We start from the raw sequence: 19010 nt of genomic DNA on the forward strand, positions 1-19010 counted from the left end.
TTAGAAAGTATGAATCCTCTTTAGCAGATGCTTAGGTCAACCCAGAAAGAGTTGCCTTAGTTCCCTTCTGTTCGGGTCAGGTGGTTTTTTGCCTACAAGATGGAAGCTCTTTAAATAGCTTATTGTAGAGCTAAGAAGGTTTCAGTCATGTCCAAGCTTACTTGAAAATTTCATCACATGTGGCCAGATAAAAGTTTGCTTTATTCTAATGCTCTAAGCAGCAGGGTGTTATCTTACAAAGTCTTCTGAGTATAACTTAGGAAAGCTTTTATTTTGCTTTGTGAACTAGGCGGACTGAATTTTCCATCCATGCCCCTTGCCTGAAAAACAGTTCTGTGGACTCCAGTAGTGTTTGAGAGATTAGGACAGACCCTGTTGAAGATATTCACAGCAGTGATTTGGAAAGAGGCTTCAGAAGCATGTAGTACAAATCCAGAAAGTGATTTATTGTCCGATTTCAGAAATACAAAAAATGACTGAACACCTTTGTTCCTCTTGAAGGGCTTGGCAGCCAGACAGGACGACACCTCCACCCACCAGCTCAGTGTTTTGTGGTGCTTCATCTTTAGAAGCTGAAGGTTTGTCTTTCTTGGTCAGATTCTGGCTGCAGGTTTGGATTCCCCTAGAGAAAGACAGATACTCATCAGCTGAACGATAGTGGCAGTAGCAGCTCATTGGGATTGCTGAGGCCCAAGTTTCTGCCCTCTAAAATCTGGGAAATACTCAAGGTAGGTCTAAGCTGCAGCCGGGGAGCAAACCTCCCAGCCCAAGTAGTCAGACACTCACACTGGCTTCACTCAGTCTAGTGCACTAGAGCTAGCTCTGTAGAGATTGCAGCTTGCCATCCTAGCCCTGATCCAAGAGGCTGGATGGGCTGTGAGGTCAAGCTGCTGCCTGAGCTTGCTTCCAGCTGCAGCATGGGCAAATCAGGGGCAGTTAGCTAAGGGTGTTTCATGCAGTGGAGACTGGCCATTTGACTTGACTACATGACTCATTTCTTAGAGCCGTGGAATCCTTAGATCAGTCATCTCACTGCCAGTGCCATGAGGCCTGGGGACTAGTTCAGGTATTGTTCCAACCCATTTAGTGCTGCACAAAGCAGGGATATTCTAGGCCTCCTGTATTGATTGTGTAGATGGGCTACAGGTCAATGTCTCACAGAAGCATTGCAGTAGAGTCAGTGTTCACTCAAGCGCTGATCACTGCTGTTACAGCCTGACAGTTTCTTTGTAAGGAAGATGTCAGGCTTTGCCTTCTTCCTGTGCCCCCCAAATCCTTCAAGGTTGGGGTCAACTACCCAGAACACATGAGGCTTCCCTACAAGTGTCATTTTAAAATCCTGCAGAGTGTTTCCTTTTAATGATAGTTTCTAGACCTGAGGGTTTGGGATATGAACATCCTATCAATATAGCACCTATAGATTTTAGGCAGGATCTGGGTCCCACTGTGCTTGGATACTGAACAGACTGGTATGAGAAGCCCTGCTCAAAAAGCTTGTCATTTAAAGGTGCCCCAATTCATCTCGATGAGGGTTTGTTTTTAAGCCTAATGATATTATGAACACATTTCAGATACTTTAGCAGCACAGCTACGCTCTGTTTGTGCATGCACAAATGCTGCAACTGCAGTTACGGTAAGTCACATGGGGCACATGACAGGGCTAAGTTCCCTGTATCCTTTTCCCCTCCCCAAATGCAACAGTCACCATAACTTTAGAGTTACAGCATAAGGCCAGTGTTCAAAACTTAACCTTTGACAGAGGGAGATTTATTGTGAATTAACATGATCTGATCTTCTACCTATAGGGCTAACAGCTTCACAAGAGTGCTCAATTAGAGTAGGATGTTTAGTCTAGTCTTCCATTCATGCCAATAAATTAGCTAAGCTTTAAATAAGTGAAGCCTATTTACATTTGCAGTTCATATAAATCCTTGAATCATTCCAACAGATGTCATTTGGAGATAGCCAAAAGGAGCTCCAGCAGCAAGATAGGATCTGGTTGACTTTGTCAGGCATCAACTCAACCTAACCTAAGTCTTGAACTTCTGGAGTCCAGATTAATAACTGATACCTGTGAAATGAATGATGGCACAGTCTGAGGCTAAGAAACTGCAGAAACTCAAGATAGTTTCAGGGTCCTGAAAGCCTGGATGGAGAGACCCGGCACAAGATACTATTCAGAGATCACATGTGATATTGTTCTCCAGTCCACATACCTCACTAGCGAAGTATCTCTCTATGAGACCTAAGGCAGCTCGATAAACCATGGTATTATCATGGGTTTGCAGTGCTTCAATTTTCTCCAGGCCACCAAGTTCTTCCACTAGAAAGCACAGCTTTTCTGTCTCCTCCAGCTTCTCAGCTGCCTGTGGAGATTGGGAAAAGGAGCAAGGAGATTAGATGCACCAGCTGCCATGAGGTGCCTTCTTGACATACTGAAAATTTAACACGTTCTGGGACTATCCATTGAATCCCACTCCTGCACACCAAAGTGTTGTCGAGAGTCAAAGCCTGCATGCAGGTACACTGTTTGTGACCTGCAAGCTCTCCAATTGGATCCTGCAGTGCTACAAGAACGAGGCCTGAAGCTCAGGAATTTACAAAATTAAACCACACAATAAGTACACATCTACCTCGATATAACGCTGTCCTTGGGAGCCAAAAAAATCTTACTGCGCTATAGGTAAAACCGCATTATATTGAACTTGCTTGATCCACCGGAGTGCCCAGCCCCTGCCCAGAGCGCTGCTTTACTGCATTATATCTGAATCTGTGTTATATCGGGCCACGTTATATCAAGGTAGAGGTGTACTTTGCTCCAAGGGATTTAGTTACAATCCTCTGGGACCAGTTGTTGATCTTAAGTTGTTAACCTCGGTGCTTTTATTTAAATATTAAGATTTAGTTTTCAAGAACTCTATTTCTGTGCGGTTACACAGCACGTCAATAGGAGTTTATTTCCAGAGGGGGCCAATATTTACACAGGACACTGCTCCAGTGCCATACTAGCTTGTTTCATCCTCTTATGAGAGAAGAAAGAGCTGTAAGCAGGAATCCAAGCTTCTGTTTCTCTTTGCACTGCTTTTAACGTTCCTCAAGTCAACTCAAGGTTTTGGTATTTAGAAGTCATTTTGGGGCAACACTTGCCTTCTTGTACTGCCTACAGCCTATTCCAAGGGTAGGGCCAATACCGGTGATCCACGTGCACAGGCAAGGTGGGACCCTAGTGCATACAAGGGTGAGGCCCCCCAAAGGAAAAGCCACCACTTACAAAAAAGCAAGACCACTGGAAGTGAAGGTCTTACCAAGAAGAGATTTGAAATTGTGTCAAGGATGACCAGGATGGTTTTGCCATCTCTGGCAGAGAGCAGATTGAGCAGAGGTTTAAGGACCCCATACTGGACAAGTTCCACCACTTGCTGTACAGTGCCTCCTGTTGTGAAGTTGGCTACTGCCCACACGGCCTCTTTCTGAGCTTTAAATTCTCCCTGCAAGAGAGATGCACGTTAGAACTTGGAGATCCATTCACCTATATCTATAAAATGTAACAAGTGGAAAAGGACTAGACAGTTTCCTTGATACGCTGTTTGCTTAAGCACTCTGTAGTTTCAGGAGTCTGCTTAATTCTTGAATTAAGCTAAGCTTTGTAGAGGTGACATGCTCCCCTCTTCCCCCCCCCATTTGCTGCTTGGCTTGTACTGAGCATGGTCAGTAACACTGCTGAAGCCAGCTGCCCTCACTCTGTCTCCCTACCCACAACTATCAGCAGGCACAAGTCCTCTGACACGTGTGTGTTGAGATGAGTTCCTGTCTGCATCCTGTAAAACTTGCCCATACCAGTATTGCCCTGGCCTCTTCTTTTGTCATTCAGTGTTGAACGCATTCTAAAACCATATGCATTTCCTCACCTTTTGGGGGTGAAGCCAGACTTTAAGGCACCTGCTCCCCTACTTGGTGTAAACTTTGCTTGTGCCAATCAGAAACGAACACAAACAGGTTTTGGGCCCCCTCCCCTATGACACTTCTATGATGTCATAGTTGGTACTTTAGGCCTGCCTGCCATGTGCAGGCAGGGAGAGGAGAAAGAAAAACGAATCCTGTGTATCCTGTGTACACCCGTAACTGAGCCTGATCACCTCAAAGCCTCTCTCTCAGCTCACGTGTTTCAAACAGAGCTTCTACGTTTGCCGGTCTTTATGCATTGGTTTGTATTTGTAAGTATCAGTTATTACTAAATGCTGCATCTTTGTTTATAAATATTGTTAGTAGATATTTTAGTCATTGTGTGTTTTAAGTTTCATTAACTCTATTAGCTAATCATATGCTCCGCCCTTACCCCTTGTAATTATCCCCAATAAAACTTTACATTGATTAATTTTAGTGTGTGTGTCTGCAGTTTGCATCGTGACCCATACTCTCCTTGCATCCCTTACCAATATAGTCTGTTGCCACGTGCAGCCTGGTAAATAACAGGCCTGCATTTTCTTTCGCCCCTGCAAGTCCGTGGCAATCTACAGTGTGAGGTCTGTATGGAAGAGGTTAGTCATAGGGAAAGTACCTGTATGCTTCTATGAGGGACATGCAAGAAAAGCGTGCAGCTCCCTTGCAGTTTTAAGGCACACGAAACAGGCCAGAGTACCTCGAGAGTAGTAGCATGTGCCGTTCCTCCTACTCCAAACAAAGGCTCAGACTAGAAGGGGGAAGCATGGTGCTCTTATTAACTCAGCACTGCTTTTGCAGTAGTGGTAATCCCAGCGCCACACATCACCCACACTGCTTCTCCCATACCTTATCCAGCAGCTCCACCAAGGGAAGTAGCAGCCCACAAGTAATGAGTTGCTGGATCTGATGGCAAGGTCCTGCTGCAATGTTACTGAGAGTCCATGCTGCCTCCTTCTGTATAGTTGGCTTTGGGTGTTGCAAGAGCTGTGGCAGGACGGTCAACACACCTGCATCGATGGCCATCTGGGTCTGCTCATCGGTCCCAGTGACTACATTCCCAATAGCACGTAGAGCAGGGGTCTAGGTAGAGAAAAATGATTCACTCCCTGAATGAGCTAGATGAGGAGACTGTCTTTGGGAGGTACCCCAGACTTAGTCACCCAAGAAGCAGAACTAGTCTAACAAGTGTTTCCCCTCATTGGTCTTTCCCTTACTGATCAGTAGAAAAGTTCATTCATGCTGCTGGCCCCTGCAGCCATAACCTAACTAGTGCACAACTCTGGTGTCCTACTTTTAATACGAGTCCCACTTTCAGAGGAAGTTGGCTTGGTTAAACCTTTATGTCATGCAACCATAAGCCAGCAAGACCAGGGTGTTGGATCAGCAGCAGAGCTACCTCTGCAATCTAGGGAGCAGGACAATCCCATTATGGTGGACAAGGATACCTTTGTTTCCCTCCCACCTCCAGCATGCTTCCAATTCCAGTCCTAGAAGGGAGGAGTCTTGCTTTTTAGGTTTCCCTTCGTAGCACTGAATTGTGCCTTTGTGGAGGAGTGAGGTTCATGAAAGAATGAGTATTCCTTGCCATAGGCCACATGTTCTACCTACCACAACACTTAATTCTGGACTGGCCATGAGTTCCACCAGCCTCGGGAGAATCCCAGTCTCCACCACCACATGGATGCGATCATTGGACCCATCAGTCAGGTAGGAGACAGCCCAGCAAGTGTCAGAGAGGATGTCCTTATCTTCATGTTTCAGTAGGCGAATGAGCACTGGCAGGATCTGTCTCACGGCCTCAAGGGGTGGGTAAGGGTTCTTGTTCCTGCAGAGGTTTGACAGTGTCCATGTTATATTTCGCAGGAACCCAACCTGAAACACAAGGGAGGATGTTCTCATACAAGACTGAAAATCTGCAAAGTTAAGGGCAGGGAAAGGAAGCACTCTAGAAGTGGTGCATTTGCCCCATTTAATAACATTTCCTCATGAGTTAGAGGGGAACAGCAAAGAATCAGTGTAAGGGAATCCTGCAAAGCCAGTGGCAGGTTTCTGTGAAGTTTGAGGCAGGGGAGGGGAGAGAAAGGATAAGATGGGATGTGAGTTAATAGGGTGCCCCCATGTGAGATGAGGTAGGAGGAGGAAGGCAGTCTCCTCTCCTCCCCCCCCCCCCTGCCCGCCCCATGATAAATTGCTACCTGGTGAGAAGTCTCAAACAAATACCTGGTGGCATGACAAACGGATACTAAAACAGTGCGATTTTTAAACTAGAGCTGTGTGTCATGTTACAAGTTAAATGCCAGTTTCCAAGGCAAGCATTTGCTGAACCTTTGGGACCAAGATTATGGAGTAATCCCCTACCGAGTTCTGATCTGGAGTGGTTGGTTTTTCTGCATGGGCTGATCTAATGTACTGTGCACAGAGGCTATGAATAGCTAGTGCTGTGCAGGCCATATTCATCACAGCAGGAGGGAAGCACTGACTTTCTGAAGGACAGCAACATCTGGGTTCACAAAGAGTTGCATCTACCATATTATGTTTTCAATACACAACTAATCTATCCATGCTGTTCCCTGGGAGGAGGCAAGAGTATGTGAGTACATCTAGGAATGCAGCAGCAAGAGACAGAAAAATTCTGCAAGAACTGGGAGGATCTAAGGTAGGGCTTCTCAAACTGGGGGTCATGACCCTTCAGGGGGTTGCAAGCTGTCAGCCTCCACCTCAAACCCGTTTCATCCCCAGCATTTATAGTAGTGTTAAATATAAAAGTGTTTAATCTGTATGTGAAAGGCATCAGTAATATCAAAGTTTGAGAACTGCTGATCTAAGGGAAGGACATTTGCTTAACACTGCCCTAAATGGCCCCTCCTCTACCCAGAAGTAGTGCACGGCAGGCTCTCCTGCCTCTATTCTACCCATAGGAAAGAACACTATAGGACATCAGTGCCCTATGGACACCCCACTGTAGGCAACCATGCAGGTCACTGGGCCCAACCCTAACCCTGCTGTTTCCCAGGGAGCATCTTGTACAAAGCCTCAGCCCTTCCAGGGAGGAGAGGAGCCCCAGAAACACATTTATCATCTCAGGAACCCTCAGCAGGATCAGACTAAGCAGTTCATCCAAGGGGGAGAGATTATTAGACAGTTATGTACTAAGGATCTGGACTGGCGAATCTCCTGGATCACTCACATGGGTTTGCAGATAAAGTGATGTACAATATACCTGTATCACCAACCTCCAACCCCCCCTTTATTCTTTGTTTTGTGTTTAGAGCCAAGATTTTAAATTCTTCGGAGTAGGGACCAGTAACTGGTTTTGGACACTGACTCAAGTACTAGCAAGGAAGCACACCAGACCCTGTGTTACTTCTCTCCTTCACTCCTCCCCACGAGCAGCGTGTGGGTTACAGAGTACAAGTTAACCTTGCTGCTTCTAGGGTGACCAGATCTCTTGATTTTATAGGAACAGTCCTTATTTTTAGGTCTCTTATAATATAGGCTCCTATTACCCCCACCCCAGTCCCGATTTTTCACATTTGCTGTCTGGTCACCCTACTGCTTCTTGTTCTCCTCCTCTTCCCCCCACCAGCCTCCATCCTTTTGGGGGAGACACAATTCAGCATCTCACCACTTTCTATCTAGTTCTGACAGTTGTTTGCCACTGAGCACTAGACAAACTGAGACGTTTAAAAGAGGATGAGACCCAGAGTGGAAAGGTTCCTTAGATCTAGGTGCAGGGGGACCAGCTTGCTACATCTGTACATTTGCCACTATTAGATAGCCAAAGCAACACCGACAGGTGAAAGCAGTCAGATCTTTGTTAGTTTGTATCCAGTGGGCGTTTCCAATTAGCCAATCACAAACCATTAACTATATACAGGACAAGATCTCCTTTTCTTCCAACCCCTTCTCCAACCCTTCTATCACAAGATCAGAGCCCATCCCACCTTCACACAAAGGGGTTAACATTTGGCTTTGTTACAAGTGATTAGTAGTCACAGTTCAGCAATTAGTCAAGTGATTAACAGCTACTAATTCAAGGAGCTGGAATATTTACAGGAGTAGAAGGCGACACCAGGGCCAACAGAGGAGGAATCACATTGTTGTGGATAAGGGAGTCTCTGTACATGGGGCCATCACCTGTGTGGAGAAGAGCAGAAGGGTTTGTTTACAGTTGTCTTATCTAGCAGCCAGGCTACTTCCTGATGCATTAAAGAACATATTACAAGTAGTGTCTACGCTTGGACAGTAGGTGAAGAGGTGGTTTATTTTTGATAGGCAGACTAGAGCCATAAACTATTGTTTGTTTTCAATTGGTGAGGATTCAGTGGCCAGTTTTTCCCTTCACACAAACTGAATTTCAAGAAAATCAAAACCACACTCTTGGGCAAGAAAGGGGTGGTAGAAGAGGCAGATATGGGGGGGGCAGGGAATAAAGATTGAGTACTCTGCCTTCATAAAAGGAATTTAAGGTCTCAATAAGGGTTGTTCGCCAGCATCTGTGTGCTGAAGGGGTTTGCCTATAACACAGCAAGGTTAAGTAGATGAATTTATTGGTTCTACCCTAGTCCTCATTATACCTCAGGCTTTATCTTGAGCAGTCTAGATATCTAGTTCCCATTAAGGCTAGAGGGCATGAGATTATTGCCAAGGCAACAGTGATCACAAGGCAAGATCTGGAGGCCTTCCAAAGGAGAGCCCTTGCACAGGTCGCCATTTTGTGAAAGCTAGAGAGCACCTCTTACCTGCTATGTTACCCAGTGCCCACACAGACTGTTCACTGATATGCATGTGTGGAGAAGACAAGAGGGCTACGAAGGCTGGGACAGCACCTGCCTCCACAACGGCTCTTGTCTGGTCAGATGTTCCAGACGCAATGTTAGTCAGTGCCCACGCGGCTTCGAACTGCAAGGTCACGTTATCATTACGGCTCAAGAATTCCACCAGTTTGGGAATAATCCCTGCTTCAATGATCTGATTGAGAGGTGGGTTTCTCTGCCGGGACAGCATCCTCCTGTGGGGGAGAGACAGGAAATGGCATCTCAGGGTAACTTCCCCTTTTCACTCAGTGGGAAATAATGAACTGCAATCCTCTAGTTGATTCAGATAGTGATATGAACCCTGGAGTCTTTTACACAGTGAGTAGACAAGCTCTGTAGCTCTCACTATAGGAAAACTGAATTCAGCATCTAGTTTAGGCAAATCCTACAGTTGTGTTATTGTGTATCCAAGAGTTAGTCTTCTACAAAAACTGTAGTCACGTGGGTCTTCAAGAGGTCATGGTGGCAGCAATATCATGTTTTGCCTATGGCTCAGGGCAGTGGCGACCAGAGAAAGCATGTTAACAAGAGCAGTAACACTTCCTCTTTTCTGTTTAGAGATTACTGCTTTCTTTGTGGGGGTCCTTTAGAAGGCTTGTATTCTGGTACAGTCTGCCAGGTTGACTACCTACAGCTTGTTGATATTCTGCCTGGGACACTCAAGAGCCAACTGCAGGTCAGCTTTGCCATGCACCTGGAAGACTGGCCTTCCTCTTCCTTGAAGGGGTGAGTCACATCTAGTTTTCAAGTTGTTTTAGTGATGTGCACAAGCTGGGCCTAGTAGAGGCCAAGTTTGTCACTTGTGAAGCAAATGCATTTGAACCAGTCTCCAGAGGAGCGAGATTACTGCACTGCCCATCATAACCACCACAGGACCTTTAGGAAGGCTCTTGGGGTACATCTACATGGCAATTAAAAACCCCACAGCTGGCTCATGCCAGTTTGTGGGTCTCTGGCTAAGGGGCTGTCTAACCGTGGTGCAGACATTCAGGCTTGGGCTGCAGCCTGACCTTTGGGACTCTCCCACCTCAGGCTCCTGGGAACATCTACACTGCAATTAACAGCCTCTTAGCTGGAGCCCTGCAAGCCCAGCCAGCCACAGGTTTTTAACCACAGTATAGAGGTGTCCTAGTCATTCTGGCAGACATATCAGATGCCCTTGCCTAGGGAGTTGAGTCAGCAGAAGAAGCCAGGAGGAGTCTTCAGTGAGTGGTGGCAGCCATAGCAACCCCCCTGCCTTCTGAAGGCCAAGGTGGGAGACTGCTATGTGGCCTGAAGGAAGAATTGCACCTCAAACAGGCCTAACCCTTTCGAGGAGAGGAGAGACTTGACCAGTTGTGTTCCTTCACAGTACTTGTCCCCTCAGACATTAAAGTCTGTTCTTAAACTGTTCTAACCTTAGCTTCAGACATTGGTTGGTTTCTTCCCCTCCTCCCCCCACTTGGCTCCATCACTCACAGGACAGGACTCATCCCTTTCCCCACCCATGAGTTCGCAAGGAAGCATCCCAGCCTCTACACAGGCTAATGTTTGAGTTGCCTCATGTTTTGGATTCTGTTTTGTATCCTTGCCCCTTTCCCTTCCATTGTTTCAGGTACTTTCATGCCCCCCCTCCCCAAATTGCTGCACTATTTGAATGCCTCAGTCTGATTTCTTCCCTTTCTCACAGTTGTGTTGTGAAGTTCTATTATCCCCATTTTACAGGTTGGAACCTGAGGCAGACACTAAGCAACTTGCTCAAGGTCAGACGGGAAGTCTGGTGAAGTAGGGACTTCAACACAGATGTCCAGTCCTATGCCAATACCCTAACCACTGAACAACCCATCCTCTAGTTCTTCAATTAGGTCTATAGTAAAACTCTTGAGCAAGGAACAGGTCTGTAGCACATATGGGCACTACATCAATAATTGTATTCCATTGCACAGAAAGAATGGTTACAAAATACCTGGCTGTCTGAGTAGCCTTCAGATGAAGCTCAGGGTTGTTCCCATTCACAGCTTGAACAATTTCCTCCAAGGAGAGCTGAGCAGTCTGTCATGGAGAAATGAGATTCAGAGTCAGACAAGGTAAGCCAAGACTCAGACTTCATCTTTGTATCGGTCACCACTGCATGTCTAAATATCCATCCTTTATGCAATGCAGTTTCAGGACGAGGCAGAGGAAGAAAGTCCATGAAAACCTCAGACGTAACCGATCTCTTGTGCCAGGCAGGAACAAGGCTGTAAGTTCTGAAAGTTCATTGAGAAGGTTCCAGTGTAGCCAGACTATCAGCTATCACATTGCATTCACTGCTCAAGTAGCCAGCTTGGGTTCTTGCCAGTTCTAACAGGAAGTTTAACATACACCATTGGAAGAGATTTTCAGACATCCCCTTTCTAGTTTATTTTGGATAGTCTTCCTGTAGAACTGAGTCACTTAAATAGACTGTGAGCTGCTCAGATGTTACAATGAACACTACAGAGTGCCTAGCAACTATGTCACTATACAAGTTAGCCTTGCTACAGAGTCTAGCAGCTAGCATGGTTTTTGCACAGCAGTGCACTGTACTCACTGCATTCTTTTTCTCTTGTTCTGGAGAAAGACACTCTCCCATGGAAGAGAAAGAAATGTTCCTTCGTTTTAGGATCTGTTCATCTTTCTTGGCCTTTCGAAGTTCTACATTAACCTCCATCCTCTGGCGTCTCATCGCCTATGAAGGAAGAGTGCCATATGTTACAAGCTGTTTTGTGAGTATCAGCTCTGAAGATGGATGTTTCATAGCACTGCACACATTATTTCTCTAGGAAGTGATCTGACTTCTATCCTAAGTTTAGTCTTCAAGTGTTCTGCTCAGATTTCCTGTTTGACTAAGATTTGTAGCATCACAAATATGGTGACAAGTCTTACACAACAGATTGGCACCAACAATCGTTATTGGGGGTAGGAGATTGTGGCAAATTGAGAGTTATGCTGCAAGACCAAAAAAATGGGAATCTTATAATGATCTGCCACTGGACATGCTTTACGACATGCTTTATGACTAGGAGAGTAGGTGATATTCCTGTGGTAAATGCTTTAGTGCTATCCTAGAGATATTAAGGTAAACCATCAGATTCACAGATTACAAGGCCAAAAGGGACCACTGTGTTCGTCTAGTCTGACCTCCTGTATAATGAAGCTTGGAAAGATAACATTTACAGACAAAAATGTAAATTTCACCATCCACACACAAACCAGTGAGAAAACATGATCAACTGAAAATTAGACAGGCAAAGAAAGAAAAGTGCTATTCTAGTTTGATTAAGAATATTTACTTTGTATATTTTGACATGTGATGCGGACAATTTGTGCTTAAAGCTTTCTTTCTGAACCTCAACACCTGTCATTAAATAATTGTCTGACACCTCCCGATGATTTCTGGAAACTGAATGTTTAAAGTCCATAATTTAAAAATGCTTAAAACCAAACAGCAATATGCTGTCAATCATAAAAGAAAAGTGAATTCTGCAAGGCTTATTCATAAGCCAGGACACAGAACTTCAAAATAGTTCCTGGAGCACATATCTTTTAGGAAAAAAAACATCCTATCACCAGCGATGGGGAATACATCAATATCTATGGTAATTTGTTCCAGTGGTTAATTACCATCACTGTTAAATTTACACTATTTCCACTCTGAATTTGTCTAACTTCCAGCCATTGGATCATGTTACACCTTTCTCTGTTAGACTGAAGAGCTCATTATTAAATCTTGGTTCCCCATGTAGGTACTAATCAAATCACCCCATAACTTTCCTCTGTTAAACCTAAACTAAAGAGACTGAGCACCTTGAGTCAAATAGAAGACATGTTTTCTAATAAATTTAATTCTCATGGCTCTTCTGAGCCCTCTCCAATTTATCAACATCCTTCTTGAATTGACACCAGAACTGGAGCTAGTATTCCAGTGCCAGAGGTAAAATAATCTTACTCCTACATGCAGTTCTGCTGTTTATGTACCCAAGAATCACATTCGCCATTTTGGTGACAGCATCGCTCAGGGAGCTCATGTTCAGCTGATTCTCCACCACAACCCTCAAATCTTTTTCAGAGTCACTGCTTCCCAGGATCAACAACCCAGCCTGTAAATACAGCCTACATTCTTTGCTCCTAGCTGTATATATTTAGCTATATTAAATACATTGTTTGCTTGCGCCCAGTTTACCAAGCAATCCAGATCAGTATCAGAAATCTGCCCTTGTCGTTATTTACAAAGGACAGCTTTTGGCTTGCATCCTTACACATGCTAAAGGGAAAGGGCAGCTTTGTTTAGACCCCTTAGAAAAAGCTAATTTATTGGCAGATGTTATTTGAATTTCACTAGGAAACTCCAGACAAAGTCTTAAGAGGACTTGTTCTGACATTTCCCCTCTCTCAAGGGTGTCACTACTCTATCTACACTGGCACTTCCTATCAATAAGTTTTCATAAGTCCATCCTCCCTGTCAGTCTCCCCCCACCCAGTAGGGCATTCCTGACACCAGCGTAGTCAGACTGTTCTCTGGTGCACCTATAGATCCGACACTGATCACAAAACAGTTCTCCTCTCTAAGAGGAGGCTTCACTGCAGCCATGTACAAGGGTTTGGCTCCACTTGAGTGTTATTTCAGATTGACTGAGACAAAGCCCTGGTCTACCCTACAAGTTTAGGTTGAATTTAGCAGCATTACATCGATTTAACCCTGCACCCGTCCACACGATAAAGCTGTTTTTTTCTAACTTAAAGGGCTCTTAAAATTCATTTTTGTACTCCTCCCCCGACGAGAGGAGGAGCGCTGAAATCGACCTTGCTGGGTTGAATTTGGGGTAGTGTGGTTGCAATTCAATGGTATTGGCCTCCAGGAGCTATCCCAGAGTGCTCCATTGTGACCGCTCTGGACAGCGCTCTCAACTCAGATGCACTGGCTAGGTAGACAGGAATAGGCCTGTGAACATTAGAATCTCATTTCCTGTTTGGCCAGTAGGGCAATATGCAGGTGAGTGCAGATCTCATCAGCAGAGGTGACCACGATGGAGTCCCAGAATTGCAAAAGAGTTCCAGCATGGACTGAATGGGAGGTATGGAATCTGATCGCTGTATGGGGAGACAAATCTGTGCTATCAGAACTCCTTTCCAAAAGAAGAAATGCCCAACATGTACCCAGAATCACCCGCAAAAATGTTTTTGCCCCATCAGGCATTGGGAGCTCAACCCAGAATTCCAATGGGCGGCGGAGACTGTGGGAACTGTGGGATAGCTACCCACAGTGCAATGCTCCAGAAGTCAAAGCTAGCCTTGGCACTGTGGACGCACTCCACTGAGTTAATGGTCTTAAGTGGGGACACAATCGATTGTATAAAATCGATTTTTAAAAAAATCAACTTCTATAAATTTAATCTAATTTTGTAGTGTAGACATACCGACAATCAGGTATAACTATTCCCAAAGCAGCAGGTCCAGACTGCTGTTATACTGCTGTAACTGACTTCCCTTTTGGATCAGAGGCTGCACATCACTGCGCTTTCTCAAAGAAGTGCGGAGCATTCTGGGCAGACATCTCATGGTATCATGATCCACCACCAGGCTCATGAGTTCTGGGATTTTTCTCACTGTTATGGGGGGAACACCTACTGGAAGCCACTGGAATTTGAGGACTTGGTCAAACTAGTGCCCATGATTCCTCTCCTGTCATCCCACATGGGGGCCATGGCTGCTATAATTTGTATGTGTCTGTCTGAGAGCTTTCCAAAGGAGGTACACCTGGCTGCACACCAGCATTTAATCAGGGCAATGACATCTGGTCAAGATAACCCAGGAGCAGTAGTACAAACAGATGGGCCCACCCAGGTGGGCACTAATGCAGTGTGGGATAGCAGTGGGAGGACTACCAGATGCAGAATAGCTAATTCAAAATGGGGATGCATCCAGACCAACTGTATTCCAGGGCAACACCTTCCAAATTAGAGAGTCTGTCTGCATCCAAAATGGATTAATTAAAGCAGAATGGGATGTTGTAATTAAACATGTGGATGCAAGGCAGTTTATCCTAAAGCAATTCAGGTTAATCTAAGATAGCTTTCAAGTTTACACAAGCCCCTACAAATATTTTCCTTACCCCAGGATGTTTTTATTTTAAAACTCGGCAGGACCTTTAAGGTTTGTCAACTTGAGATGTTGCCAGCTGGAGAAAGTTGTGTCAGTTATGAAATCTGCCCCCAAATCCTCTGTCAGTTGCATTTTTTTTCCTAGTTTTTAAAGAGTTTTCCTCAGTTTCTGTACAAGAGGACCACAGAGGAAGTGCTAGAGAACACTGTTCCAACTGAATAAAACCCAGATTCATCTCTCAAATTCTATATTATAGGTAATCTTTTCAAAGTCTTGACCCCCATGCAGATAATTTTGTTTTGAGGGCCATGTAAAACTCAAAAAACCCAAGCCAAGCAAGACAGTTTTAGTGCTAGCTTCAAGTGTTTGTAGCTGCACAGAATTATGACCGATACTGTTAAGCTTCAGTTCGACAGACCTGAAAAGCAAAATCTCTGCCTTTTACAAGTGTCAATAAGAAATCACTGGGGCAGAAAGCTGGCTCTCAAGTTTTAGTTTCTCTTTTGTGGTTTAAGGCGAGATCTTGTTCCTTCAAGCTCAAGGCATGTTTTCTTCCTGCTGTATTAAGGCTTGTCTACACGTACAGCGCTGCAGCTGTAGTTGTGCCACTATAGCGCTTAGTGAAGATACCACCTATGCTGACAGGAGACAGGTTTCTCCTGTCTGCCTAAGTAAAGCATCTTCCCAAGAAGCTGTCTACACCATGAATTTGTTTGGTATAATTACATCACTCAGGGGCATGAAACAACGTGATTATATTGACAATTTCACAGTATAGATCAATAGTTTTCAGCCTATTTACCATTGTGGGCCACATATGTAGCTCTCTGGTTTTATGGGCTACAGCCACACAATATATATACTACCTGTATGGCCCGGAGGATGTCACGTGGGCCACAGCTGCATGCTTAGTGGGCCACAAGCAGCCCACAGGTGAGAACCTCCGGTGTAGGCCAAGCCTAAATCTCATGTTAGATGTTTTATCATATTCTGAAAGCTACTGTTTAGACCACTTACAGTCAACATGTTCAAGTTCTGTGCCATAAGGGAAGACAACGGGTGAGGAATCCTGCATACACACAAATGTGTCAGGACATTGATTGGCCAGGGACCGCCATACTTACAGCTGTATCTTTGCCTTTGTTTTTAAACTTTTTCATCCTCTCATCTTGCTCGTTTGTGGTAGGCATCTTGTCAGCTGTTTGTTGAGCGAGTTCAAAACTTCAGCTGCAGATAGGATTTGAGACAGAACAGATTATGTTTCAGTGATTAGTTAGTTTCACTGCAACTAGTCGGCAAGCTACACTTACAGGGTTTAACTTGGTCTAAAGGGAGAGGCTGCACCTGGCACAGGTATGGGTTGTGAACATACATGTTCCAGTGTCCAAAGTCTAGTGCTCCAAACAGCTTTGTCCCAGGCACATACACTCTACTGCATCAGTGTCTGGGCACAAGTTTGTTTTCTGGACAGGAAGGACCATTTAATGCTCATGCTCTGGAGCATAAGCTATCCTGGCAGTTAGTATTCTAAGTGACCCGAGTCTGGCTAACAAAAACCCAGGGGACTAACACTAGGCCATTGAAGTTACATTGGCCACTAAGCACAGATCTGCTCTGTGACAAGAACCCAGACATGTCCTAAGAGGTTTTTGTAGCCATTACTTGATACTGTAGCTTCAATCTCATTCTGTCTTTAGTTTAGACACATTCAAAGCTTGAGAGGGATGCAAGAGAGTCCATGATGTTGAAAGCGCTGACTTAAGGGGTAGCTATGAAGAGACTGAATATGTGCAAGCCTACTTGCTTACACCACCAGGTAACCTGTACTGGTTAGGAATAACTAGGACACTTTTTCCCCCCCAGATACATTTGTTGATTCTTTAGAAATTTAATAATGGAGATATACCACCCATCTCCTAGAACTGGAAGGGACCCCAAAGGGTCATCGAGTCCAGCCCCCTGCCTTCACTAGCAGGACCAAGTACTGATTTTGCCCCAGATCTCTAAGTGGCCCCCTCAAGGATTGAACTCACAACCCTGGGTTTAGCAGGCCAATGCTCAAACCACTGAGCTATCCCTCCCCCCAATTCTTATTACACTGCTATCAACAGCCAGTAAGTGGCTCAGATGTAAGTTTTTTCCAGGTCAGAATTTGCACTAAGAAGCCTTACCCATCACAAAGCTGTGGTTACAAGTGTTTGGTTATTTTAAAGATCAACCAACAGTCAACATTAGCCATAACTACAGATGAACTCAGATGCATACTACTGGGGAAAGCCCATAGTGCACACCACTAGCTGGGGTATTTCACAGTGGCAGATGTTGCAGGTGACCAAACAGCCTGAGAAGTTTAGTAAAGGACAAGCAAGGTAAGTTTACACTTCATCAGCAGTCCTAGGGTATTACCAGCATTGAAGTCAGATGCAGCTGAGATGTTAGAAACAAGGTCTTTCTAAACATACTCGTGTAGCAGTTTTGCACACACATGTTCTAGTTCTTATCTTTTTGCATTCACCATCAGGCATGGGATATATTGCCTAAGCCTCTTGGAGAGGAGATCCTGAAAACGTTGGCCCTTTGAGGCACTTCCCACTTAAGGCACCATTTAAAGCAATTTATGCTCAACAGTTGCATGAAAAGCCAGATACTGCTACTAGTAGCCAAATCCACAAGTACATACCAGCCAAATACCACCAGGATGAAACACTCTTGACTAGTCATTCTACCAGCATGCAGCAGGGAGAGGAAGAGGCCAGTCAATTTCATAGGCTTCACCCACCCTGCTTTAGGGCTGGATTTAAGCTGTAACTTGCATGCACATAGGGGAGGACAGTTTACTGATCAAGCCCTTTGTTGCTGGCTGTACCACTAACAGAATAGACCTTTCACCAATCAACTCATGGATGGGATTTCTGCATCTTTGTCAACTGGAACAGAACTGCACAGGGGGAGAGCTCAGTCTAACAGGCTTTGAGATGAGGAGGGAAGATGAAATGCTGCTGAGGCTTCTTCCCAGAGAAGGATTTTAAACGTCTATTGAAACAGCTCGTGAAAGCCTCCCTCAGGAGGAGCCTCTTGTAGTACTAACTAGTCCACTACTGCTCAAGAGACCTAGCAGATCGGTAACCTGCATATGACTCCTGCCCTCCCAGCAAGGGCAGAGAAATCACCTGCCCCCAGCAGCTGGGGGAGAAGGGAGCAGCCTGCAGCCCCTGCAAGCATTTACATCAGGCGAGCCGCAAGCTGCACCCCTCGCACAGCCAGAGAGCAGCTCTTGGCCTCCTACCCAAGGCAGGAGGCGACCCCACTGCGCCCCCGCAGCGCGCCTCTCCCCCCAGCTGGAGGGGGCCGCAGGCTGAAAAAACCAGCGTCCGTGGAAGCAGCGAGTGACCCCTCCAGCCGGCGCAGGGACCCCGGCTACAGCCCGTCCGCCGCACCAGCTGTTCGGCGGCGGCAGCGGCCCCCTGTACCTGCTCGGCCCCTGGCTCTGGGCAAAGACTTCAGCTGGCGCAGCGCGCTGAGGCTGGCGCTTTAATCTCCCGCGGATCTGTGTCGCCTCGCTGATTGGCTCTTTCCTGGAGCCGCCCCGCCCCCGTAATGATTTAACATTCTTTTGCCATAGCAACGCCCGGCTCCACTTTCCCGAGGCTGCAGGGGAGGTGCAGGCATCACCTGCCACCCGGGGGTTGCGAAGGGTCCCCGGCCAGGGGCTCTGCTCCACCCATTCTCGCGCCAGGGGCTTGGCTTGGCTGTTTCAGTTGCCTCTGGGGTGGGGCTTTTCATCCCCAACCCATCAGTGTCTCTCCCCACCCTTTGCCATGCACCATGTTACACCAAAGCTAGGGCCCAGCCAGCCCGGTACTAACAGAGCTCAGTATTTTCCAGTCCCTGCAGCAGGCTACCTTGTGCGTTAACTGGTCTGCTAGGGTGCTGGGATTTGCTTGACTAGCAGGGGCAAGCAGCGTGTTTAAAGTGCAGACAAAAACCAGCTGGGGAAATGTGAGAAATGGTCCTTCCCCAAATAAACCAGATGTGAAACTGTTCTCACATGGAGTGCTGGGGCAACTTCCCCCTTGCCCTGGCTGAACAAGGGTGGAAAGGAGCACGCCGGGGGCGGGCACTGTGCTACCCAGCTCTATATCTGCTCCA

At 45.9% G+C, this 19010-nt stretch overlaps 1 protein-coding gene across 4 annotated transcripts; it reads right to left on the bottom strand.

The window, feature by feature from the left end:
- Window positions 1-420: 420 nt before the first annotated feature.
- Window positions 421-18377, bottom strand: KPNA7 (karyopherin subunit alpha 7). Of its 4 annotated transcripts, none has more exons than XM_039491578.1 (11): window positions 18332-18377; window positions 15986-16088; window positions 11311-11448; window positions 10705-10790; window positions 8685-8953; window positions 7997-8079; window positions 5551-5814; window positions 4789-5022; window positions 3306-3488; window positions 2217-2366; window positions 421-622 (listed from the first exon to the last, which is right to left on the bottom strand). In XM_039491578.1, exons 2-11 carry the CDS (start codon window positions 16049-16051, stop codon window positions 566-568), a joined length of 1530 nt encoding a protein of 509 aa, XP_039347512.1. In that variant the 5' UTR covers window positions 16052-16088; window positions 18332-18377; the 3' UTR covers window positions 421-565. The 4 variants fall into 4 exon arrangements, with proteins under 4 accessions (XP_039347512.1, XP_039347513.1, XP_039347515.1 ...); XM_039491579.1 differs by lacking the exon at window positions 18332-18377 and adding an exon at window positions 18148-18282; XM_039491581.1 differs by lacking the exon at window positions 18332-18377 and adding an exon at window positions 17542-17699.
- Window positions 18378-19010: the final 633 nt, after the last annotated feature.

This window comes from Mauremys reevesii, linkage group 10, assembly GCF_016161935.1.
Source record: "Mauremys reevesii isolate NIE-2019 linkage group 10, ASM1616193v1, whole genome shotgun sequence".
NCBI lineage: Eukaryota > Metazoa > Chordata > Testudines > Geoemydidae > Mauremys > Mauremys reevesii.

Excerpts from the sequence above, each read along its gene's own strand:
- KPNA7 (XM_039491578.1), bottom strand. The coding sequence starts at position 16,051 with ATGCCTACCACAAACGAGCAAGATGAGAGGATGAAAAAGTTTAAAAAC. Across the intron at positions 8,954-10,704 it reads AAGGCTACTCAGACAGCCAG|GAGGATGCTGTCCCGGCAGA; the intron begins GTATTTTGTAAC and ends TCTCCCCCACAG. Across the intron at positions 2,367-3,305 it reads CAATTTCAAATCTCTTCTTG|GCAGCTGAGAAGCTGGAGGA; the intron begins GTAAGACCTTCA and ends CAATCTCCACAG.